Source organism: Pinus tabuliformis, chromosome Q (genome assembly GCF_031772625.1).
Source record: "Pinus tabuliformis cultivar Carrire ecotype Pingquan chromosome Q, CPIR1, whole genome shotgun sequence".
In the NCBI taxonomy this organism is placed as follows: Eukaryota; Viridiplantae; Streptophyta; class Pinopsida; order Pinales; family Pinaceae; genus Pinus; species Pinus tabuliformis.
This window is the reverse complement of record NC_142296.1, coordinates 947,309,014-947,332,147: the sequence shown is the minus strand read 5'-3', so window position 1 is coordinate 947,332,147 and position 23,134 is coordinate 947,309,014. Positions and strand designations below refer to the sequence as shown.

The 23,134-nt window shown below is 39.2% G+C and overlaps 1 protein-coding gene across 3 annotated transcripts in view; it reads right to left on the bottom strand.

Annotated features, from left to right (window-relative positions):
- The window catches only part of LOC149222608 (EH domain-containing protein 1-like), a 232,063-nt gene that overhangs the window by 37,045 nt on the left and 171,884 nt on the right, over positions 1 to 23,134 (bottom strand). For all 3 annotated transcript variants that reach the window (XM_089385522.1, XM_089385521.1, XM_089385523.1), the window contains exons 14-15: positions 6,375 to 6,501; positions 6,132 to 6,275 (exon numbers count right to left, since the gene is read on the bottom strand). In XM_089385522.1, the coding sequence (XP_089241648.1) occupies positions 6,132 to 6,275; positions 6,375 to 6,501 (271 nt within the window). The remainder of the gene's footprint in view (positions 1 to 6,131; positions 6,276 to 6,374; positions 6,502 to 23,134) is intronic.

The following is a 23,134-nucleotide window of genomic DNA, read 5'->3' as shown; positions in this document are numbered from 1 at the left end:
TACCTGTGGTTGGTTATAGCTTCTGTTCATCCTTGAAGTAGATTGAACTCGATTTACCTGGTGATTTGCTTTAAGCCTTTGCTGACGATTGTCAACCTATTCATTTCTCCTTGCTGCATCAAGATAGCTTTTGGAGGTTGATGGCTCCTGAGCTTGAGATGGTTCTTCAGTATATCCAAAACCCGTCCTTATCAGAGGATAATGTTGCACTTTGATAATTTCATCTAAAGTTTTTGATCCTTTAGCAAACTTAAGATTGAGAGCTTTTGTTTTCTCAATTTCTTTTCTTAGACCCACAATTTCACATTCTAACTTTTCATTGTGTTTTTCCCTTTCAGCAAGTTGGAATGTAAGAGCATCTATAATCATACTCTTTTCTTCTAAACAGATTTTAAGTTTAGAAATTTCTTCATAGAGACCATCTTCATCTAAAGCATCCAAGAAATCATCATCTTCAAAAGCCATCAGAAGTCTATAATCATTACTATTTTCATCTTCATCACTATTTGATAAACCATCACTATCTTCATGCGTATAGTAGCTCTTCTTATTTACACATTGTTTTCTATTCCATTTTGTTGATTCCTTGCCTCTATCAAACTTATCTTTGTGAGGACATTTGACAGCATAATGACCTACTCTTCCACAAGCAAAACATTTGAAAGGTTCTTGACAAAGTTTGATTCTTCCTCTCCTTCTGACGTATGTCCTGACTCATTGAGTTCTCCTTTTCCTGAAGCTTTGAATGCGGCTTCTCTCATGTCTGATGGACCCCCTTTTCTCATTTCGAAAGCAGTTAGAATTTCGTGCAACTGTGACATAGTAATACTATGAAGAACCTGCTTTTCTTCTATGGCAGAAACTTTTGATTCAGACTTAGTAGACAAGGATCTTAGAACCTTTTCAACTAAAGTAACTTCTTTTATCTCTTCACCCAAGTTTTCCATGCGATTAACAATCTCATCTATACGTAAGAAATAGTTAGCTACACTTTCATCATTGTGCATTCTGAGAGTTTCATATTGAATTTTGAGGGATTGTAGTTTTGCATGTTTTACCTGATCGGCTCCTTCATAGCTTAGAATGATCTTGTCCCATATTTCTTTGGCGGTTTTGAGCTGCATAACCTTGACGAATTCTGATTGTGATAGACTCCCCAATAGAGTAGTAACATCCTTTGCATTTGTTTCATACTGCTTTTTACCTGCCGTATCTGTAGGAGTTGCTGATGGAAATGTGTATCCTCCTTCCATGATATCCCAAACCTCTGTTCCAAGAGATTGAAGATAGGTTATGGTTCTTACCTTCTAATAGACGAAGTTGCTCCCATCAAAGATAGGTGGGCTGATGGATGCCTCTTTTTCGTAGTTGCTCATGATGATAAATCTTCCTTCAAGCAATCAAGCTTCTTCTGAAGGACCTACTTTGATACCAATTGTTGGAAATAATACTGAGAGGGGGGGGGGGGGGTGAATCAGTATTATCAATTTAATAATATTTCATTTCCATAAACAAATTTATATACGCTACTTCGATTAATGAAACTTGCGATTATACGCAACTATGCTTAGAGCAGCCAACGTACACCTTGTAAACTTATAATTTAGTCAGTTGATCTTTAATCTGTGTATCAAAACCATATAAGCAGTAACAGGTACAGTAAAAACAGAGCAGACAATCACACACAAGAACACAAGATATAAGGTGGAAACCCAATGTGGGTGAAAACCACCTACTGCAATTTGTCTCTAACTTCTTTTAATAAGAAACTTCTTTTTACAATATTTCTGTACTGGTGTAGTCTTATACCAGTATGTAGGCTTCTACCTGCAGAAGGCTACAATCTTCTCTCATTCTCCAGCTTCTCCTGGAAGGGAACTACAACCCCTTTAGTTCTTGTACTCGCTGATGTACTAGTACGTAGGTGCTGACCTACAGAAGGCTACAACCTTCTCTTTTCTTCCAGGGACCACGTTTCATAAATTTTTAGACTTGTTCCATCAAGCATCTTTCAAACATCAAAAAATATCTGCATCAATCAATCTCCCTTGCACTAACCAAAACTGAATCAAACAATCACTTCTCTGAATGTTGTAACTAGAATACAGTAACAGTGCCAGAACCCAACCAGAACCCAGAACACTACAACAGTAAACAGAAGTAGCTAAAAAATATTTTATGAGACGTACGCTACTTCAATATGTAGAACCTGCGTGCATACGCTGCTATATGAAGGCAAACCTGTGTATACGTTGTTTTGAATTGTCGAACCAGCGTGTATATGTGCCTTTGCTATAGTGAACCTGCGTACAGATCTGTAAAAGATGATTTACCCTTTCAACTATTCAGACATCAGTTATACCCAGATCATCAGATTTACAGATCAAGACATGCGCCAAATATAAAGATCAAAATCACACAAAGATACTTCTCTTCAAGCCTTATGATCTTGACCCATCAATAGAACTTATCCTTCTTCTAGCGCTCGGGATCCTCCTTGATTCAGATCCAGCTATGCATTGTAACCCAATCACCAGTATTCTAGATCTTGCTCTTTATTAGATATTCAATGCTTGAGTGCCTTTGCCTAATGATCTCCTCCTCCTTTTATAGTCTTAGGCCTTACTCAATACCATGGTCCAAAACCACTTAGAAGCAATACCTTGGACCAAATACCTGGGGTCAACACTTCGGTCAAGATACCACGGGTCAAAATACCACGGACCAAAACCAAGTTTTCCAACACGCATGCGCTTTTCCTTGCGTGAAAGTGCGTGTATACGCATACGCGCCTTCTGGACTGCTAACCCGCGTGTATACATGGCTTGGTCAAGGGAAACCTGCGTATACCTCTTTTTCCTTCATTCTGAGAGCCTGAAATGTGATCTGTCATTTGAGTGAGTTGCCATCAAGGACAACACCTGTGTCATAGTGCCAAACCTGTGTCATAATGCCAACTTCATGTAATGGATAGAACAGATCTTTTGATTGATGCCCAGAACCTCGCTTCTCTTGCCAAAAACTTCGCCCTTTTTAGGACTTGAGAGTAGGCTATTCAGACCCTTGCAAATAGTGGTATTGTTCTCCTCCAACCTTCAATGATTTTTTAATGCAAGTTTGTGGTTCTGAACTTGAGAATAGGGCTAAATATAGTGCCCAAAACTTTGATCCAATTAGCAATGAGTTCGATCTTGAGAAGATGGCTTTGTTGACTTTTCGGTCTCTTGAAAATAGGCTTAAGACACCTCTACTTACTTTTGTATAGGATTGCGCTCTTATTATAGTGATAAGGTCTTGAATTTATGCCCAGAACTTGGATTTTACCTTCTCTAGAATCTCGGCCTGGGAGAAAGTACTCCTTTGCCAACCTTGAGACCTCTTGTGACCTTCAATCTTGCACTTATACAAATGACCTTAGCTCTGATACCATGTTGAGAAAAACTAGGGCAAACAGAATTAGGGTTTCTTTTATAATGTTTTCTCATGTTATATTGACAATTCTTGTGATATAATGTTAGTTCATCATCATCATTATTATTTTGTGTTCATCATCAAGACAATGCCAATAAATAAGATCACGATGCAAACAAGAACACCAGAAATAGGCTTCACACCACGGCAAAACCCCTCCACAAGGCAAAACCCAAAAAGTTATCCTCTTATATAAATTCAAGGAAGACTTCTAAGACCTTTAATCAAGACAACTCACCAAGTGATAAACCAGCCACCCAAACAACAATGCTTCTCTCTGTAACTCAGTTTGTTTCTCTTCTATCGCTCGAAATCTAAATAGAGATAGCTTCCTTCTCATACGAGCGAGCTTGCCAAACAAAGAATTGATGCCCAAGCCAAATAAATAGACCTTCTTCCTTTCCTCGCTATCCTTCTCCTCTTTCTCCTGTTTGGGGGGCTTGCTTAACACTCGGTGAGTTGTCTTGATTAAAAGTCTTAAAAGTTTTCCTTGAATTTCTATAAGAGGAGAAATTTTTGGGTTTTCCCCTGTGGAGGGGTTTTTCCCTGGCGTGGAGCCTATTTCTGGTGTTCTTGTTCTAAATTTTCTTCAAACTTCTTGAAGAGTGTGAATTACTTGTGTGTCCCAAATGAGGTCGAATACCTCTCCTTTATATAGTCTTTTGGTGGGGTTCAAGTGCCTCTTGTGGGGCCGACTTGATGGGCTAGGCAACCCATCACTTGGTAGCTTCTAGATCACATTTTACATTTAAAAATATTTCTTTTACATTGATTCAAGAGCCCTCCAAGGGATTTTACATCATTACCTTGACTTTGACCTTGTCAAAAACCTAGAGCACACAATGGTTACTAAACCTAAGACAATAATCAATGGGCAAGAAACCCATTCTTGAACAAATAATTTTCTTTTCTTTTTCTTTTGACAAGTACATTGATTACATCAAGTCATGGAACATAGACAATTACGAAGACCGAAGTTAGTTACCATTTTCAACACTCTCCCCCCTTACTGAGCTCCTAGAGTGGGAATGTAACAGTAAGGGCTCCTGGGGTAGAGGGACCTATGGACAATAGGATAGGGTGTGTATCCTAACCCCTATGGTTGGTCGATCTCGCCTATTGTCTCTTTGATAGAGTCTACCCTAGTTGGAATCCTACCCACACGCTGGGCTTGTTGGGATTGGACCTCCCCATCTGGCCAATGGGTTGAGTTGACTTGAGATAGGGTGTGTATCCTTACCCATGTGGTAAGTTGATCTTGCTCAAGTCTTGGATGCAAGTGTTCTACCACTTGACTCTTAAGTTGATCAACAAACAATATGACAGTGTGATCCTCAAGTCAATCTCGCCTATTATCACTAGACGATAGGATAGAGTGTGATCCTTGAGTAGATCTCGCCTATTGTCCCAGGTCAATAGGACAGAGTGTGATCCTTGCCCTTGTGGTAAGTAGATTTCACCTATTGCTAGAGGGTGGTAGCTTTAGCTCCCCTATGATGTCAAATTCTTATTCTTTTAGATTCGTGTGTGTTCAGCAAAGATGAGCAAAAATGAGCAAAAGATGAGCAGAGATGACATTTGACTTAATATTTGAGATGGGACATATGTTGCAGTCAGCAATTTCTCCCTAACTGAGAGGGAGTGTTAATTTGGCAGCTCAAGGACAAATTCCCTCCTTTGGACAGCCTTCTTCATCAAGAAAGAGCCCTCCTAGCCCTTGGAAGAATTTAATTTGGTTAAGGAAAAATGTATTTTTAAGGTGAAAACCCACATATGCACAAAAGTTCAGGTCAACTTTAAAGAGAAATTGGGCACCCCTTGGAAGCATATAAATACAAGACAAGTCAACCTCATTTGGACGACATCATCAAGCATCTTCTTCTCTCTCTTCTTTGGATTGGTTCGTATAGGTCTGAAATTGCAGGGCCGAGCTCACACATGCGAGGAGAAGAAATTAATCTGGAGCCGCAGGGTTGGATCGAGGAAAATCCAAAATCCAGCTACAACCACTCAGTTGGTAGGGTGCTCCCTACGGATGGAGGACTACAGCAGCATTGATGGTCACTAGGTCCTTGCAGCTGTGGCCTAAGATATTGTTGACCATTGACCGCAAGCTTGGATCAATTTTGGAGACTTTGACTTTGATCAAAATTGTCTATTGGGCTCATCTCTTGGATATTGTTTGGTTGGTTTTGTTAGATAATCAAAGGATTGACTTTGACTATTGAATGATGATGGAACATTGTACTCTCTCCATTGAACATTTTATGACAATCTAATAAGAAAAAGAATTTGAAAGGGTTTTCCCCATTGTGGGTTTTTCCCTGGTCTTTGACCAATCCTGGTGTCTCTTGTTATTTCTCTTGATTGTCTTCTACTGTAAATTGCATTTACTGTTCTATCTACAATTGCTATTTATTACTGGAAGATTGATTTGGTTGTTAATTGAAGTTAAGAATTGGGCTAAAGTGATTGTATCAGCATAGAACAATGGAAAATTATCAGAAAACACCTTTCACAATCATTCATGGAACCTATATCAACAGCCATAAATTCCCCTTGGTGGAGTTAAAAGGGTAAAAATCATTTCTTGCCAGATTTGATGGTGATATGCATTAATATGTACAAGATGATATAAAAGGGAAGAGAAAAACACATACCTTTCCAAATTCCTCATCTAATTTATCAATGAGGCGCTGTTGAACCTTAGCCTTTCCCATCATAGCAGGCATCTCTTTCTTCAGATGACCGATGATGTATGCATGAATCTTAGCTGCTCGAGCACGTTTTACAAATTCATTTATCTGCATTTTCAAAGTGAGAATAAAATTAAACAGTTATCCGTCCAAGTAAATGCCATGGGTTATTAATAGGATGCAGAAGACTCAAAGAAGTGAACTTACACGACGGTCACAGGCCTTTCGAGGGATATCTTTTAAATCAGACAGCAGATCTTCTTGTTCCCTCTCAAATAAATCTTTTCCAATGGGACCTATCGCTGCATCATTTATTGGTTTATCATTGAATGAACTGCATGATGATCAAAACAAGATGTCACAAAGATTCTCTCTTTAAATGCCTTGAAAAATAAAGACATAACCAGTCAACAAGATAAAGATGGCTTCAGACAGACAGAAATTACGATTTAACTCTACATTCAATCAGGCATGCCAGTTTTGCATAGCAACCACCTAATTTGAGCTGACAAGACAATTATATGCAAAAGGAAATTGGAATGGAACATGCTTGCATTAGCATTTACAGTCCACCAACCAGTTTGAACTGTGTTTGGTTCTGGCCTGAAGTGTTGAACATCCTCAGAGAGAATGAACATGATACATCTTGACAATCTAATTTTTAGCAGGGCACTTTAAGTTAGAGTATGAGACTGTGACCAAATAAGAGATAGAAGAGGAAAGGGTGTAAATGAAGCTTCAAAGCTTTGCTCTTCTCAAAGAAGCTCTGCACCTTAAAGAATCCAGGTGGCAACATGATCTGAACTTCACTTCAACCAATCGCCTATGAAGACAAGACTTTGTCATAGCCAACCTCGAATAGATTTTACTTGTATGATGCATACGGTGATTCCAGCAGGCTCAACGTCAGATCATCATACAGTTTTATTTGGCATTTCAAAGAAGAATGCCAATTTTTCTGAAACTAATATCATATTATGTTTAATAAAAATCTGTGTTAAAAAATTAATTTTGTACTGAAACCAAGGGCTGGTGGAATGAGGAACTCAGTATTTGGAGCAGATAATTTCTCCTGAAGAAAAGCAGTGTCCCTTAATAAAGGCCCTAAAGAAAAGAACAAAAGCTTATCCTGTAAACATAGTAAGTCAAACCAGGATATGAGGACAGCTTTGCTAGAGCAACTTGACAGACTGAATATTATAGTCAGCCAGACACTCTGGATTTATGATCTCAGAATAAGAGAAACACTAGTTAATAAGAAATTGGAAGCTACCAACAAATAATGGGAAAGCAAATATGAAAAATGTGTTGAGAATTGAGAATCACAAGAAATGTCAAGTGAATCAAATTGAACCAACAAAAACCCAAACTCTGCAATAAAGAGAAGAATAAAGTTTGTACAAGGAAGCATCTGGCATGTTTGGATTCAGCTCAAGCCAACGTCTCAAGGACAAGTAAATGCCTTGTAAGTGCAAATTGTTAGAACTTAGCTTGTAATTTTGCTAGTTCTCTTTTATATGTTTGGCATTGCAAACTGATAATCTTTGTTGTTATTTTTTTACAACTCATTGGTGGATAGATTGTGGCATTGGGACACCACAATTACAAGAATTCGCCATTAGAGTTCTGAGTCAACCCTGTAGTGCTTCTTCTTGTGAGCACAATTGGTTAGTGTTTGAGGCTTTGAGCACATCCACAGCAAAAAGAGAAATAGGTTGGAGCATGAGAGGTGGAGAAGTTGGTTTTCATCTACTACAACCTTCGAATACTCACAAAACAAGTGCAACCAAAGGATACAGATCCAATTTTATTGAATACTATTGATTTAAAGTCCAATTAGGTTGTGGAGGAGGAGTCCCCTGATTTGAGTTGCCTTTATGAAGAGACTGAGGATCTCTCTAGTTTGCCATCTCAAATGGAGACTCCAAATACACCTGCCTGACAGTTGCTTCAACCTTCCGATGTTAGCATTAGCTCCACGAGGGCTTATTGCAGTCGTGGTCATCCATGAGTGATGAGACTCATTTATGACATATGTATTTGAATTTTGAACTTGCTAACATTTTTTATTTTAATTATGGAATCATGATTCCTTTTCTTATTCAGTATCTAAATGTTTTGCTTACAAAAATCGAATATGTTATGTTGTACTTTTATACATATGAGATGGTGTTATGAATTATTGCATATATTGTGGTTTTTATAACTTATAAGGATTGGAATTGTCATTAGTTTCTTTTTTGTGCTTAAAATTTACCATATTTTAAGGTTTTTTTTTGCATTTTGACGAGTCTTATACGAGTTTTATACGGGTCGTTCTCGAGTCTTATACAAGTCGACGAGTCAATAGCCAAACGAGTCTTATACAAGTACAAGTCGTGCAACATTGATCCATACCAAAATCCATACTCTATTGTCTCCCCGAGATATTTCAATACATGCTTGGTAGCAACCCAATGCGATCTGGTAGGCTTGACCATAAATGCCTCAAGGAGTTAACTACAAAACATATGTTTGGTCGCGTGTTTACCAAATACATAAGCGACCCTATCAATCATCAATAGAGTGTGGGGTCTACTCGCACCATCCTAGATGTATCAACCTTCTTCCAATTTGTGACTAAAGGCATGGTCATGGGCCTGTAATCCTGCATGTGAAACCTCCTCAAAACCTTTAGTATATACTTGCCTTGCCCCAAGAAGATCTCCCCGTCACCTTGCCAAACCTCCAACCCAAGTAAATATTGCATCAGCCCATATCCTTCATCTCAAACTCGCTTGCAAGATCTCTCTTCCATTCCTAGATGAGCTTATCTGCAGCTATCAAAATGAGATCGTCCACATATACCAGAATAAGTGGCTCACCTCAAACAACAATGTAGTAGAGGTTTGGGTCCACTTCACTCTTGGTGAAGCCAAATCACTAAAGGGAACTGTCTATCCGAGCATACCATGCCCATGGAGCCTATTTGAGCCCATACAAGGCTCTCTTAAGTTTGCATACGTGTGTCTTTTTACTGCATGTCTCAACCCCTCTGGACTGCATGTCGCGTGTTTACCAAATACATAAGCAACCCTATCAATCGTCAATAGAGTCTAGGTTCTACTCACTCCATCCTAGATGTATCAACCTTCCTCTAGTTTGTGACTAAAGGCATGGTCATGGGCCTGCAATCCTGCATGTGAAACCTCCTTGAACCTCTAGTCCGTACTTGCCTTGCCCCAAGAAGATCTACCTGTAACCTTGCAAAACCTCCAACCCAAGTAAATAGTGCATCAACCCCGTATCCTTCATCTCAAACTCGCCTACGAGATCTCTCTTGCATTCCTGGATGAGCATATCTACATCTATCAAAATGAGATCGTCCACATATAAAACCAGAATAAGCGGCTCACCTCCAACAACAATGTAGTAGAGGTTTGGGTCCACTTCACTCTTGGTGAAGCCAATTCACTAAACAGAACTATCTATCCAAGCATGCCATGCCCATGGAGCCTGTTTGAGCCCATACAAGGCTCTCTTGAGTTTGCATACGTGTGTCTTTTTACTGCATGTCTCAACCCCTTTGGACAGCTCAATATAAATCTCCTCCTCAACAACCCCATTGAGGAATGTTGTTTTAATGTTCGTCTGGTGGATCTTTCACCCCATCTGAGTTGCAATCGCTATAATAGTCCTGACAAACAAATATCTGGCCACTAGGGCAAACGTCTCGTCATAGTCGATCCCTTCTACCTACGAGAACCCTTTTGCCACAAATCTTGCCTTATATTTCTCAATGCTCCCATCAACACCATGTTTGATCTTCTAGACACAGTGAGACCCCACCACAAATTTTCCCTCTGGCCTCGGCACAACTTCCCAAACATCATCCTTCATTATGGAGGCATACTCTTCCACCATGGCATCTCTCCATGCCTATTGAGTGGTTGCTTCCTGGTAACTGGAAGGCTCGGCATCCAACAACTTTGTCATAAGTGCCATATACCCTGTGTAACTTAGTGGTTGTATGCTCTATCGAACTAATGTACTAGCAGCACCAACTCACGCACATGCCTCCTAGATCAATTGCTCTACCCATTTCGCCCTCCTTCTCCCTATGTTGGGAGTCACGGCTGAGTGGGATCCACTCTCTCCTCCAACTGCATGTCCCCCTCATCCTTATGTTCCTCTGCCTACGCATTTAACATGTTCAACTGTAGTGTAAGGAGTTGGCTAACCCTCGTTCTTGGGAGCCTGGTGCTCCTCCTCCTATACAGCAGTCTGCTTATGCTCTAAGGACTTCCTCAAGGCCCTTTCCTCCTCAAACTTCACATCTCTCATGATGACTATCTTTTAGTATATACACCCTGTTCAATTTGGATGTCTCACTATAGCCCACGAAGGTGCCCTTCTCTATTGTGGGCTCCAACTTCTTCCTTTTCTCTTCTGGTACATGGTAGTACACTAGGCTGCCAAATATCCGAAAATGTGACACATTTGATTTCTTCCCTATAAAGGCCTCCTCTGGTGTATCTTGCCCCAACACTCTGTGTGGGCTCCGGTTCTACAAGAAAATTGTTGTATTTCATGCCTCAGCCCAAAGAAACTTGGGCAGCCCCTAGTCATGCAAAATGGCTTTGGCTACTCCCACTATGGCCTTAAAATCTAGAAACTTCGAGAAGACTTCATCTTTCTTTTTCATGGAAAATATCCAAGTCTTCCTTGAATGATCATCTATGAAAGTGACAAAATATTTGTACCCATTAAGGGATGTTGTAGAGAAGGGACCACAAACATCTAAATGAACAATGTCCAAGATGCCCTTGGCCCAGTTATCTCTGCTAGGAAAATAGGTTTTTGTTAGTTTTTGTAGCATCAGATGGGTTCTTGCCTTGAATTTTGTGGAGAGGCTAAAATACATGAGATCTCCAAAACCCAAAAATCGTTTCTGGAAATTCCGCCTAGAAATGACTTAATTAGATTATTAACCAATTTTTAAATATTTCCTAAGTCTAAACTTAGGGAATATGGTTAATTAATCAGAATTAATTACATGAAGGTGAGAATCTTCTAGAAACTCACACGAATTGATCCAGAGATGATCCTAGCCATTGATTAAACTTTAATCTTGGTTGTTGGTGTTCCAACAGTGGATTATACAAGGAAGTCGGTGTGGAGATGGAGAAATCTTCCAGGGCAGATAATCAGTTGCCCAATTAGTTCGATTTTCTCAGAAATAGCAGCTCAGCAAAGAAAATAGAGCCAGCGAGTGACTAGAAAGTGAAAGAAGAGGGTAACAGCATTCCGAGAGGAAAATTTCCAGTTCCCCAGAGAGGCAAAGGAAGGAAGGCCGAAATTTCCAGAGGGCCAGCGTAAGCTCTACGTAGAGGGTGACACAGGGAGCTCAGCGCAGAGGCTAGGGAGGCAGTTTCGGAGGCAGAGAATAGTTGTGGGGTGAGAGAAAATTCTCACGATATTTTTGCCAACATTTTCCTCAGATTAGATTGCCAGTTGGGCATCTAAATTATTGTACTCGGAATTGTTGTTGAATATTAATAATAAAACCCTCATTCAGTGCATTGGTTTTCCCAAGTTGGGTTTTTCCGAGGACAATTGTCCAAAAATAATTGTGTCAAAATTATTGTGTGCCTACTAGAATTTCTCAGTTTCCAGTATTTTATTTTCTGCAATATTTTTATGGTGAAAATTGCAGTTGTGATTTTATTCGTTGTTTGTCGTAGCAAATACACTGCGTAATTAAATTTTCAGTTAGAAGAATAATTTCCAGTAGCTGCAATATAAAATTTCACATGGTACCAGAGCACAATTGATTAGCCCGAGAGCTCAGATGCGAAAAGAAAGAATTTTGTTGATCAGTGTGGGCAGCTAGTCAAAATTCCCAAGGGGCAGCGCAATCTTCTTGCTAGGTGAACAATTGCTTGAGGAATATCAATTTTTTGAGAGGAGCAAAAAAAATCGATTCTTCTGGGACAAGTGATTCTAGAGGCAGAGGAAGCAGCTTAGATTTTCTTGTTGAGCAGATCTCTAGCTGGACACAGAGGGTTTTTCCAGCAGTTTGCTAGAGCAGAGCCAGCGTTAGGGTGGAAAAGAAGAATAGCACGCTAAATTCTTCAGCATAGCCATGGACAAAAATAACATTCACGAGACTTCAAATTTGTCTTCTAGATTGGAGGACGAATTTGCTTGTTTAGCAAGATCAGCTTCACAGGGAGTCTAGTACATAGACAGTGGAGCATCAACTCACATGATAGGGGTCAGAGAATATTTCTCTAGCTACAAAGAGAAGCATATGGACTTCCAGATTACTAAGGGAAATAGAACGAAGTGTACTCTAGTAGGGAGAGGTACCATACATTTTCAGAGGGAGTCAGGACCAAGCACCAACGCTATAGATGTATTGCATGTGCCAGGATTGGGTATGACCTTGATTTCAATATCCCAGTTACAGGACAAGGGGTATGATATTCACTTCATAGGGAAGAAAGTGTATGTCAAACACTCGAGCAGAAAAAAGGTCAAGACAGATTGGATTTCAAAGTAACAGATTGTACCAGCTACAAATCGATTCTCCAATGGCACTAATAGGCAGTGACAGTAGCAGTGTGAAGGAGTTGAATGAGTTATGGCATAGGAGAATAGGACATCTACACCATGGAGAACTCAAGATGCTCAGAGAAACGGTAACATGGGTTCCAGAACTTAGCACAGAACACGATAATGTGTGTAGAGGATGCGTACTTGGGAAGTACACTAAGGCAGTGTTTCCAAGAAGTGATAGCAAAGTTGATGGCATGTTAGGACTCATACATTCAGATATTTGCGACCCAATGTCCACTAGAGCTCTCCGCAATGCCGAATATTTCATCACCTTTATTAATGACCATTCCAAGAAAACTTGGATCTACTTCTCGAAGACCAAGGGTGAGGTATTTGATCGTTTCAGGGAGTTTAAAGGTCTCATAGAGAATGTGATAGGGAAGAAGATCAAGGTGCTTCGCTCAGATAATGGTGGAGAATATATTGATAAGGACTTCACAAATTTATGTGTGAAGGAAGGCATCAAGTGAGAATGGACAACTCCATATAATCCACAACAGAATGGTGTAGTGGAGTGGAAAAACAGAACCATTGTTGGAGTTGCAAAGGCTATGTTATATGACCAAGATCTACCCAAATTTCTATGGGCAGAAGCATGTAACACGGCAGTATACATTCAAAACAAGACTCCTCATAGAGCATCGGGGAAGAAACTCCAGAAGGAGTCTTCACAGGGAAGAAACCAAAAGTAAGCCACGCCAAAATTTTTGGCAACATTGCTCATTGCCACGTGTCAAATTATAAAAGGACCAAATTGGATCAGATTGCAGAGAAGGGGTTCTTCATTGGGTACAGCGAAGCCTCAAAGACATATTGAATCTACATTCCTAGCAATAGGAAGATTGTAGTAAGGCAAGACGTGAAGTTCATGGAGGACCGAGCTTTCATGAGATCTCGTGAGATGCCTGCATGTGATCAGAATCAGTCAGCAGAAACTCCTTTAGTCTAGCAACAGGGGCAGCCAGTGGGACAGGCAAGACGACAGTCACAAGGGTCAAGTAACTGTGACCAATACCACTATTTTCTCAGGTGCAAGAAATCCAGGGAGTTCTAGGCAGATGGAGCAGCAGAGGCAGGATGAGGAGGAGTTGGTAGAACCTCCCACGACTAGTGGTCGAGCCAGCAGAGGTTCATCAGACATTGAGAGATGAAGAGGAGTTTATTGGAACTTCTAGGATGGGCCAAAGACAACGTAGACAGCCTAACAGGTACCAAGCATTGGTGGCTCAAGTTGCAGAACCATCCACCTTTCAGGAGGCCACACAACATCAGGTGTGGGTAGATGCCATGGTAGAAGAGTATAGCTCTATCATGACAAATGATGTTTGGGAGGTAGTACCAAGGCCAGAATAAAAATCAGTTGCAGGTTCTAGATGGATCTATAAGATCAAATATGCAGCAGACGGCAGTGTGGAAAGGTACAAGGCTAGCTTCGTAGCAAAGGGGTATGCACAAAAAGAAGGGATAGATTATGAGGAGACCTTTGCCTCAATTGCCAAATACACTTCTATCCGGTCAGTGATATCTCTAGCAGCTCAAATGGGATGGCAAATTCACCAGATGGATGTCAAGATAGCCTTCTTGAACGAGGTGATAGTGGAAGAAGTGTACATAGAACAGCCAGAGGGCTTTGAGACTCCTGTGTGCAAATTGAACAAAGCTCTATACGGACTCAAGCAGGCTCCCACATCATGGTATGGTAGGATTGGCAGCTACTTGCAGCAAATGGGATTCGTCAAGAGTGATGCAGATCCCAACCTTTACTATTTGATGGTAGAGGGTGAGCTACTCATTCTAGTTTGTATGTGGGTGATCTCTTTTTTACAGGAACGTCAGCGCTCATAGAGGATTGCATGAGGAACCTAGCAGCAGAATTTGACATGAAGGATTTGGGGTTGATGCACTATTTCCTAGGATTGGAAGTGTGGTAGAAGGATGGGGAGATCTTCCTTGGGCAAGGAAGATAGCCTACAGATATTCTGAAGAGGTTCAGGATGCAGGATTGCAAACCCATGTCTACGCCCATGATCACCAACTGGAAGAAGATAGATGCATCAGATGACAAGGATGTCGACCCCACCGTGTATTGACAGCATATTGGGTCTCTCGTGTATTTGGTCAACACTAGGCCATATATTTGCTTCACAGTCAATACCCTTAGTCAGTTCATGATAGAGACAAAGAGGGTACATTGGGCAGCAACGAGGCATATTTTGAGGTATGTTCGTAGCACAGTCGAGTATGGATTAAGATATACTCGAGGGGATGACATCAGACTTTGTGGGTACATAGATGAAGATTGGGCAGGCAGTTCAGTGGACAGGAAAAGTACCTTTGGATATTGCTTCAGTGTTGGATCAGGGATGGTTTCTTTATGTAGCAGGAAGCAGAAGTTAGTAGCATTGAGCTTTACAAAAGCAGAGTATATGGCAGCCAGCACAGCTACGTGCGAAGCTATATGGCTTTGGAAGCTGCTAGTAAGCTTGTTCAAGCAGAGGATGGAGGCAACCAATGTCTACTGTGATAATTAAAGTTGCATAAGTCCCTCTCAGAATCCAGTGTTTCATGACATGTTGAAGCACATCGATATTCAGTGTCACTTCATCAAAGATTGTGTACAACTTGGAGCAGTGCAACTACAGTATGTTCCCATAGAAGAGCAGATTGCAGATATACTCACGAAAGCTCTAGGGAGAGCTAAGTTCATCTATTTTAGAGAGCAGATGACAATGGTGGAAAACCTGTTTCAGTAGCAGGGACACGCTATTTTGGATGCTTTTCAGTTGCAGATGTGGCAGTTGTAGCAACAACAGATGAGGAGGATTTGCAGTGTTGACAGTAATTCAGCAGGGTCAGCAACAACACAGATGCAACATATATCAGAGTTGCGTAGTGGTTGGTGGGCAGATGGCCAGAAATCAGTAGCGTGACAAGGGATGATGCAGAGACAGGGTGCTGCTATAGGGTGTGCAGTAGCACTAGAACACATTCCTTGATAAGAGGAAGTGTTAGTTTTTGTACCATCGGATGTGTTCTAGCCTTGAAATTTTGTGGAGAGACTAGAATACATGAGATATCCAAAACCCATAAATCATTTTTAGAAATTCCGTCTAGAAATGACTTAATTAGATTATTAACCAATTTTCAAATATTTCTTAAGTCTAAACTTAGGGAATATGGTTAATTAATCAGAATTAATTAAGTCAAGATGAGAATCTTCTAGAAACTCACAAGGATCGATCCAAAGATGATCCTAGCCATTGATTAAGTTTTAATCTTGGTCGTTGTTGCTCCAACAATGGATTAAGAGGAAGTCGATGTGGTGATGGAGAAATCGTCCAGGGCAAATACTCAGTTGCCTAGGCAGTTCGATTTTCTCAGAAGCAACAGCTCAGCAGAGAAGATAAAGCCAGAGGCGAGTAGCAAGTAGAAGATGAGGACAGCAGCATTCCGGGAGGAAGATTTCTAGTTCCCGGGAGAGGCAAAGGAAGGAAGGTCGAAATTTCCAAAGGGCTAGCGTAAGCTCTGCACAGAGGGTGATGCAAGGAGCTCAGCAAAGAGGCTAGGAAGGCAGTTTCAGAGGCAAAGAATAGCTATGGGGTGAAAGAAAATTCTCATGATATTTTTGCCAATATTTTCCTCCAATTAGATTGCCAGCTGGGGATCTAAATTATTGTACTCAAAATTGTTGCTGAAGATTAATAATAAAACCCTCATTTGTTGCATTGGTTTTCCCAAGTTGGGTTTTTCCAAGGACAATTGTCCAAAATAATTGTGTCAAAATTATTGTGTGCTAGAATTTCTCAGTTTCCAATATTTTATTTTCCGCAGTATTTTTATGGTGAAAATTGCTGTTGTGATTTTATTCATTGTTTGTTGTAGCAAATATACTGCATAATTAAATTTTCAGTTAGAAGAATAATTTCCAGTAGCTACAATAGATAAAATTTCACAATTTTGGCATTCTTGCCAAGTGTGAAGTCCTTGCACACCTCATGTTGGTCCACGTTGAACTATGGCAACCCTATCACTATCTCCTTGAGAATCATTAGCACTCTATGGTGCAGATGCCCCGTGCGCCTATGCAATAACTCCCCAAGCTCTCTTCTAGAGGCATGGCCCCCTTTGCTAGTTAACGATGCAGTTATCTCAAACTACAATCTGTATAAACTCTTATGCCTAACCCCACTCTGCTTAGCCACCTTTGAGCCTAAGGGTTCATAAAAACCCTACCTTATCTGAAGGTCACCTCATACCCCTTATCCTCCAATGTTGAAACTAAAATGAGGTTCTTCTTAAGCCCTCGTACATAAAGGACATCTCTGAGATACAGAGGATTTCCAAACTCCATCTCAAATCGAATTGTACCAGTGACCTTGACTCGGTACTTTGTTGATTTCTGGTAGCATCAGATGTGCTCTAAGCCTCAAATTTTCCAAGGAGGCTTATGCACATGTATTCCAAAGAACCCAGAAAGCGCTTTGGGAAATTCCACACAAAAACAGTTTTATTAAAATAATTAATTATTTTTAATGGAACACTAAGTCTAAACTTAGGAAATTAAAATAATTAATGGGTATTAATCTAACTGTGGGTGTAACTTCTAGAAGAAGACGAGGATCAAGCAAAAATGATCTTAACCATTGATTAGCTTCTAATCTGCGCCATTGAATTTCAACGAGAAGATTATTTAAGGACGCTTGAGGGTCACTTGGAAAGACACACAAAGTGAGTTCAGACGTTCAATTTTTGAAGCAGAGCAGTTGCCGAGAGAATATCGATAGTGAGCTTGTGCAGTGAAGGGCAGAAATAGTTGAGTTGGAGTGTCTTCTCCAAAGCCCAGGATACGCAGCAGAGAGACGCTAGAAGGAGGCAACGCAAGACCCAGGAGGGGTTGACGCTGAGCCAAAAGGGCTCACGCAGAAGGAGCGCAATTCTCCAAGGAGAAGTCTGAATTTGCTGAGGAAGCTGACATTTCTGAGCCAGGAGGGCTGGAAACTGCTCTAGAAGGCAAATTGATTCCCAGTTGAGCAAACGCAAAACCTTTGAGGCTAACGCAGGGCCCACGCAGGGGCAGCACAGAAATAGTCAGGGACACGTTGGTTCAGTTGTCGGATCAGTCGAAACTTGCCGGGTAGAGTGAGGTAATCTCACAAATTTCTTCTGCTAGTTTATTTCTCTGTAACTGGATTGTTGGGAGGGCATCCAGAGCTGTATTCAGAAAACTACTTCATAATAATAATAAAACCCTCAGATCTGCTGCACCGGTTTTCCGACATTGGGTTTTTCCGGGGACATTTTTCCAAAAATAATTGTGCCATGTGTGTTGTATCTTTCTCTATTGTTTTGTTCTTGTTTCGGCCATATTATTTAATTGGTGTAGGCTGCAATGTATTAGCTTCGATATTTGTTGTAGGAAGCAGTATATAATTTGTTTCAATAATTAACAAATAGGAAAAGTTTAATCAGTTGTTGCAGTAGAGATTCTGGTTTGCAGAATTTTCACATACTTCCCATCATCTCCCATCACAATGTTGAACTGCATGTCCCTTTCTAACAGTTTGTTGAAGTGGTTCATGTTCCTTGTCGTGTGACAATATGCATCATTGTCCACATGCCATAAACTAGTAGCCACTGAGCTTTCGATGCAAGTTATGAGTGAAAGTTCCTCCTCAAAATGAGAAGAGGACTCATCTATCTCTACAGAAGCTGCTACTTGGTCCTTCTTAGACCCTTTCTTCCTGTTAGGGCAACTGGTAGCATAGTGCTTGAACTGGTGGCATGAAAAACTTTTGATCTTGCTGAGATCCTTTTTCTTCTTCTCGCCCTTAGAGCTCGGCTCTACACTACCATTGCTCTGTTTTCCCTTTGACTTGCCCCCTTTGTTGTCTAGGGCAAAGTTCTCTTCGTCTTCTTCGGTCTAAGCATGAGACCCAGACTAAGCTTATCTGTGAATCTCTTCTTGGACACAAATACCCTATAATCGCTCCCAGTCTGGAAGCTTTTCGCTAGCACATATCCCATCCGTGAAGGCTTGCCAGGATTTGGTGAAACCCAATATGATGAAATTTACCAGATCCCTATCTGGAATAGTCTCACCTACACCAGCCAGCTATTCCCTCACTTGGGTAAACTTAGTAAGGTAAGACACAAAAGAATCAGACTTCGACATTTTAGTAGTCTGCAGTTTATCCTTCAACACTAGTTTCCTGACCTTGCTCGAACCTTGAGAGAGGCCAATGATGGCAGTCCACATGGCTTTGGTTATCTTCTTCCCGATCAAGGGATAAATTATGTGGTCTTTGACCCCCTCCAAGATGATTCTTCTCGCCTTAACATCTCGTTGGTTATGCACAACCAACTCTTGAGGGTCAGTGGGTTCAGTTGGGACATTATCAACAAATTCCCACAACAATTCTCTCACGCCAAGAATAGAAGTTGGACACACCATCCAATCTATCCTCAAATATGAGGCCCTAATACAACATATTGCCAATTTGCATTGCCCAGAAACAATGTGCACTACCCAAAAACCCTAGCGGCCAAGTTGAAGTGGTGAACTCGCTCCTCCTGAATCGCAAAACCTACTCCAAAAGATAAAAATTGTGTTTGGTCTTCAATCAGAGGCTATGCTCTGATACTATGTTATATTTCCTTAAAACCCAATAACTGATTTGCAATTTTCTAAGTGTGCTACCAAAAATACAAACAATTGTTGTTCTGGAAACTTAAATTACAAATACATTGAGTTTTCTAACTTAGCATGCACAACGGAAATAAACCAATCAGAAGACAAACACACAGAACACAAGATATATCCAGGAAACCCCAACTCTGGGAAAACCTACAAACTGTGTGTCTTTTATTATCTCCAACAAAGGTAATTCTTCAAAAAATTACAAGGGAAAACTTCCATTTCACCACATAAAATTATTGATCAATTGCCTCAAGGAAAATCGAACTCCTTCCTGCACACTCACTCGGCGAAATGGTTGCACAGTTCAGCCTATTTGCGCCCTATACAGACATGCAGCTCTCTCTCTCTGGGCACATGTGTGAGATTACAGGCTACTTAAGCTAATTGATAAATGGTAATTCAACCCTCTTCCTCTCTCCTTCCTGATTGTTGAAACTCGGTGATTTGCTGAAACCCTAGTCTCTCTCTTTGCTGATCTAATACACATGCTTTGTGCCGTTCGAACTGGCCACATCTTCGCTCTATCTCCTCTTATAATTTCGACCTTAACCCTAGCATCACTCTCAACGGTTGAGATTATATCTTGATGAAAATCTGAGATTAAATCATAAGTTGACTTTAGGATTTTAAAATTTTCCTAAGTTTAACTTTAGGAAATAGTTAAATAAATTATAATTCTGTTAAGTAGTTTCCTTGTGGGTCCCTCTGCTCGCCTTGGCACCTAGGCAAGCAGAACCCTTACTTCTCTTCTTTAATCAACACCTAGTGACTTTGGACTTTGGCACCTTTGGTTAGTATTCAAAAGGAAAAAGGCTCAACAATCTAGTGACTACACCCGAGCTTGTTGTGTTTGCTTAATGAGTTGGATACCTTTAAATCCATAATATAGTTTGTTGTTGTATTAAGCTAAAATAAACTAAGCTAATCGTACAGTACAAGATTCGAATAAGCTTTCTCATGAAAAATTGATTGGGTTTATATAGTTCTCGGAGCATTAGTTGCAATCTGAATTTTAGGAAGGCATAAAGAAAACACAATAAGAACCTCATTATTGGCTTTGGACATTGTAACTCTTAGCTAAGGCCCATATGGTGATATAATGATGACGATGATGATATGTATAAACACACACTGTTTGTTATCAATTATATACCTTTGAAAGGAGGCATAGCTATTTGTCATAACCTTTGACCTACTACAAAGTACTTATTAATGATTAGTATAATTAGTTTTATAACAATATTCCTTGTTATACGTTGCTTTGCCCTAAAAGCATGTGGAGAGGATTCTATAAGGATTCATCTTCCCATATTTCTTCCTTAGGATGTTTGTGCCATCTAATAATGGATTCACTGATTTGCTTTGATCTCAGTGAATTTTCTCAACTGTTCAAAACTCCTTTTGTCCTAACACATTCAATGTGGAGAAAGAGCAATTCTATCTGAACTAGACACTGCTTTTCTGAACATGATATAAGAAAAACATTGAATAGCCTTACTTTAGTTGGTAGATTCAAGAGATGTGAAACCTAGCTTCCATTTATTCAAAGTTGAAATGGTGCATAGAAACTTTGGGCTATTTTCTATTTTTAGAACATTCAGACTGAGCTAGACATTGCGCTTCCAAACATGATACAAAAAAAATGTTATGAATATAATTCATATAAAAATAATAAATATAAATATAAATATAATAATTAATAATTAATTAACTAATGGTTAGTTAGTTAGTAATGAAAATGCATGTCTTAGAAACATGACCATTCATGAAAGGGCACCTGCCTAGGGTATATAAGTAGGCCCTCATTCTCATTTGTAATCATCCCATATCTCATATCTTAAATCAATTCAATATACAGTTACATATCTTACAATGGACATTTATGTCTTTGAAGTATTTTAAAGATTTGCACTGCGTATATGACTTTTGGTCCTTACATTGGTATCAGAGTTGTTCAATCCTCTGGACACTCAACCACTGAAGAGAACCCGTCTGATCTAGCCATTGGCCATTAATCCTTCATCAACCTTGTTGTCACAATTGAAGCGTTTCGCTACGCAAAGGTGGAGTTTCTTTGTTTCGCCAGTTTCGTAAAAAAAAAGGATAGTCAAAGAAAAAAAAGAAAAAGTACATGTAAAGATTAAAAAAAAATTAAAGAAAAAAATCAGCTAAAAAATATACTATTAAAAAAAATAGTCTGATGCAAATTTTGAAGAACATTCATATATATAAAAAGGTTCTACATTATTGATAAAAAGTGCATGATAAAGTTATAAGGGAATCTTTCCAAATATATTTAAAACTATACATAAGATAAAGGAGAGTAGATAAGATTATCATGATTCCTCATTAAGTGGTTTACAAGCTCGTGGTTTTAGCAACCCATGCTAATTTCTCATGGTATTTTCAAGGTAAAAGAAAAACAAAAAGAATACAAAATCTCTTTATGTGAATGGTAAGTTTTACTTTTTAGGTGGAGAAAATAAACCAAGTCAAAGGCACATAAGTGGACATATTTTATATTATACTCCAAAGAGGTGAATAGCCACGTTTCACTAGGGTTATAACTTTTCAAAAAATTAAAAAATTATAAATATATATAAAAAAAATAAAAAAAGGTTTATAAAGAAAAATAAAGTTTAAAAAAAAAGTTTAAAAAAAAAGCTTTTGATAACTATTCATTACAAATTTCCAAAGATCAGAAGATTAATCTAGGATGGTCTAATCCATTCTCAGTACGACAATTTTGTCTATCACTCAGAGCATCATATCATCTTGTATCAACGAATATGAAAGTTCAGAGACGAGAAGATATTCTCAATAAGTTTTGAGGACAAAGTTTCTTGAAGAGAGAAGCAATGTTATGAATATAATTCATATAGAAATAATAAATATAAATATAATAATAATTAATTAACTAGTGCTTAGTCAGTTAGTAATGAAAAGGCATGTCTTAGAGACATGACCATTCATGAAAGGGCACCTGCCTCGGGCAAATAAGCAGGCCCTCATTCTCATTTGTAATCATTTCATATCTCACATCAATTCAATATACAATTACATGTCTTACAATGGACATGTATGTCTTTGGAGTATTTTAAAGATTTTCATTGTATATACGACTTTTGGTCGTTACGTTGGTATCAGAGTTGTCTGATCTTCTGGATGCTCAACCGTTGAAGAGAACCATTCTAATCTGACCTTTGGCCATTAATCCTTCGTCAATCTTGTTGTTGTCACAATTGAAGCGTTTCGCTACACAAATTTGGAGTTTCTCTATTTCGTCAATTTCGTAAAAAAAAGAACGAAAAAAAGAAGATAGTCAAAGAAAAAAAAAGAGAAAAGAAGAAAAAGAAGTACATATAAAAAATAAAAAATATATATATTTAAAGAAAAAAATCCTATAAAAAATATACTATTAAAAAAAATAGTTCGATGTAAATTTTGAAACAGAACATTCATATATATAAAAAGGTCCTACATTATTGATAAAAAGTGCATGATGAATATTTCCAAATATCTTTAAAACTATAAGTAAGAGAAGGAAGATTATATAAGATTATTGTGATTCTTCATTAAGTGGTTTACAAGCTCGTGGTTTTAGCAACCCATGGTAATTGCTCATGGAATTTTCAAGGTAAAAGAAAAAAAAGGGAACACAAAATCTCTT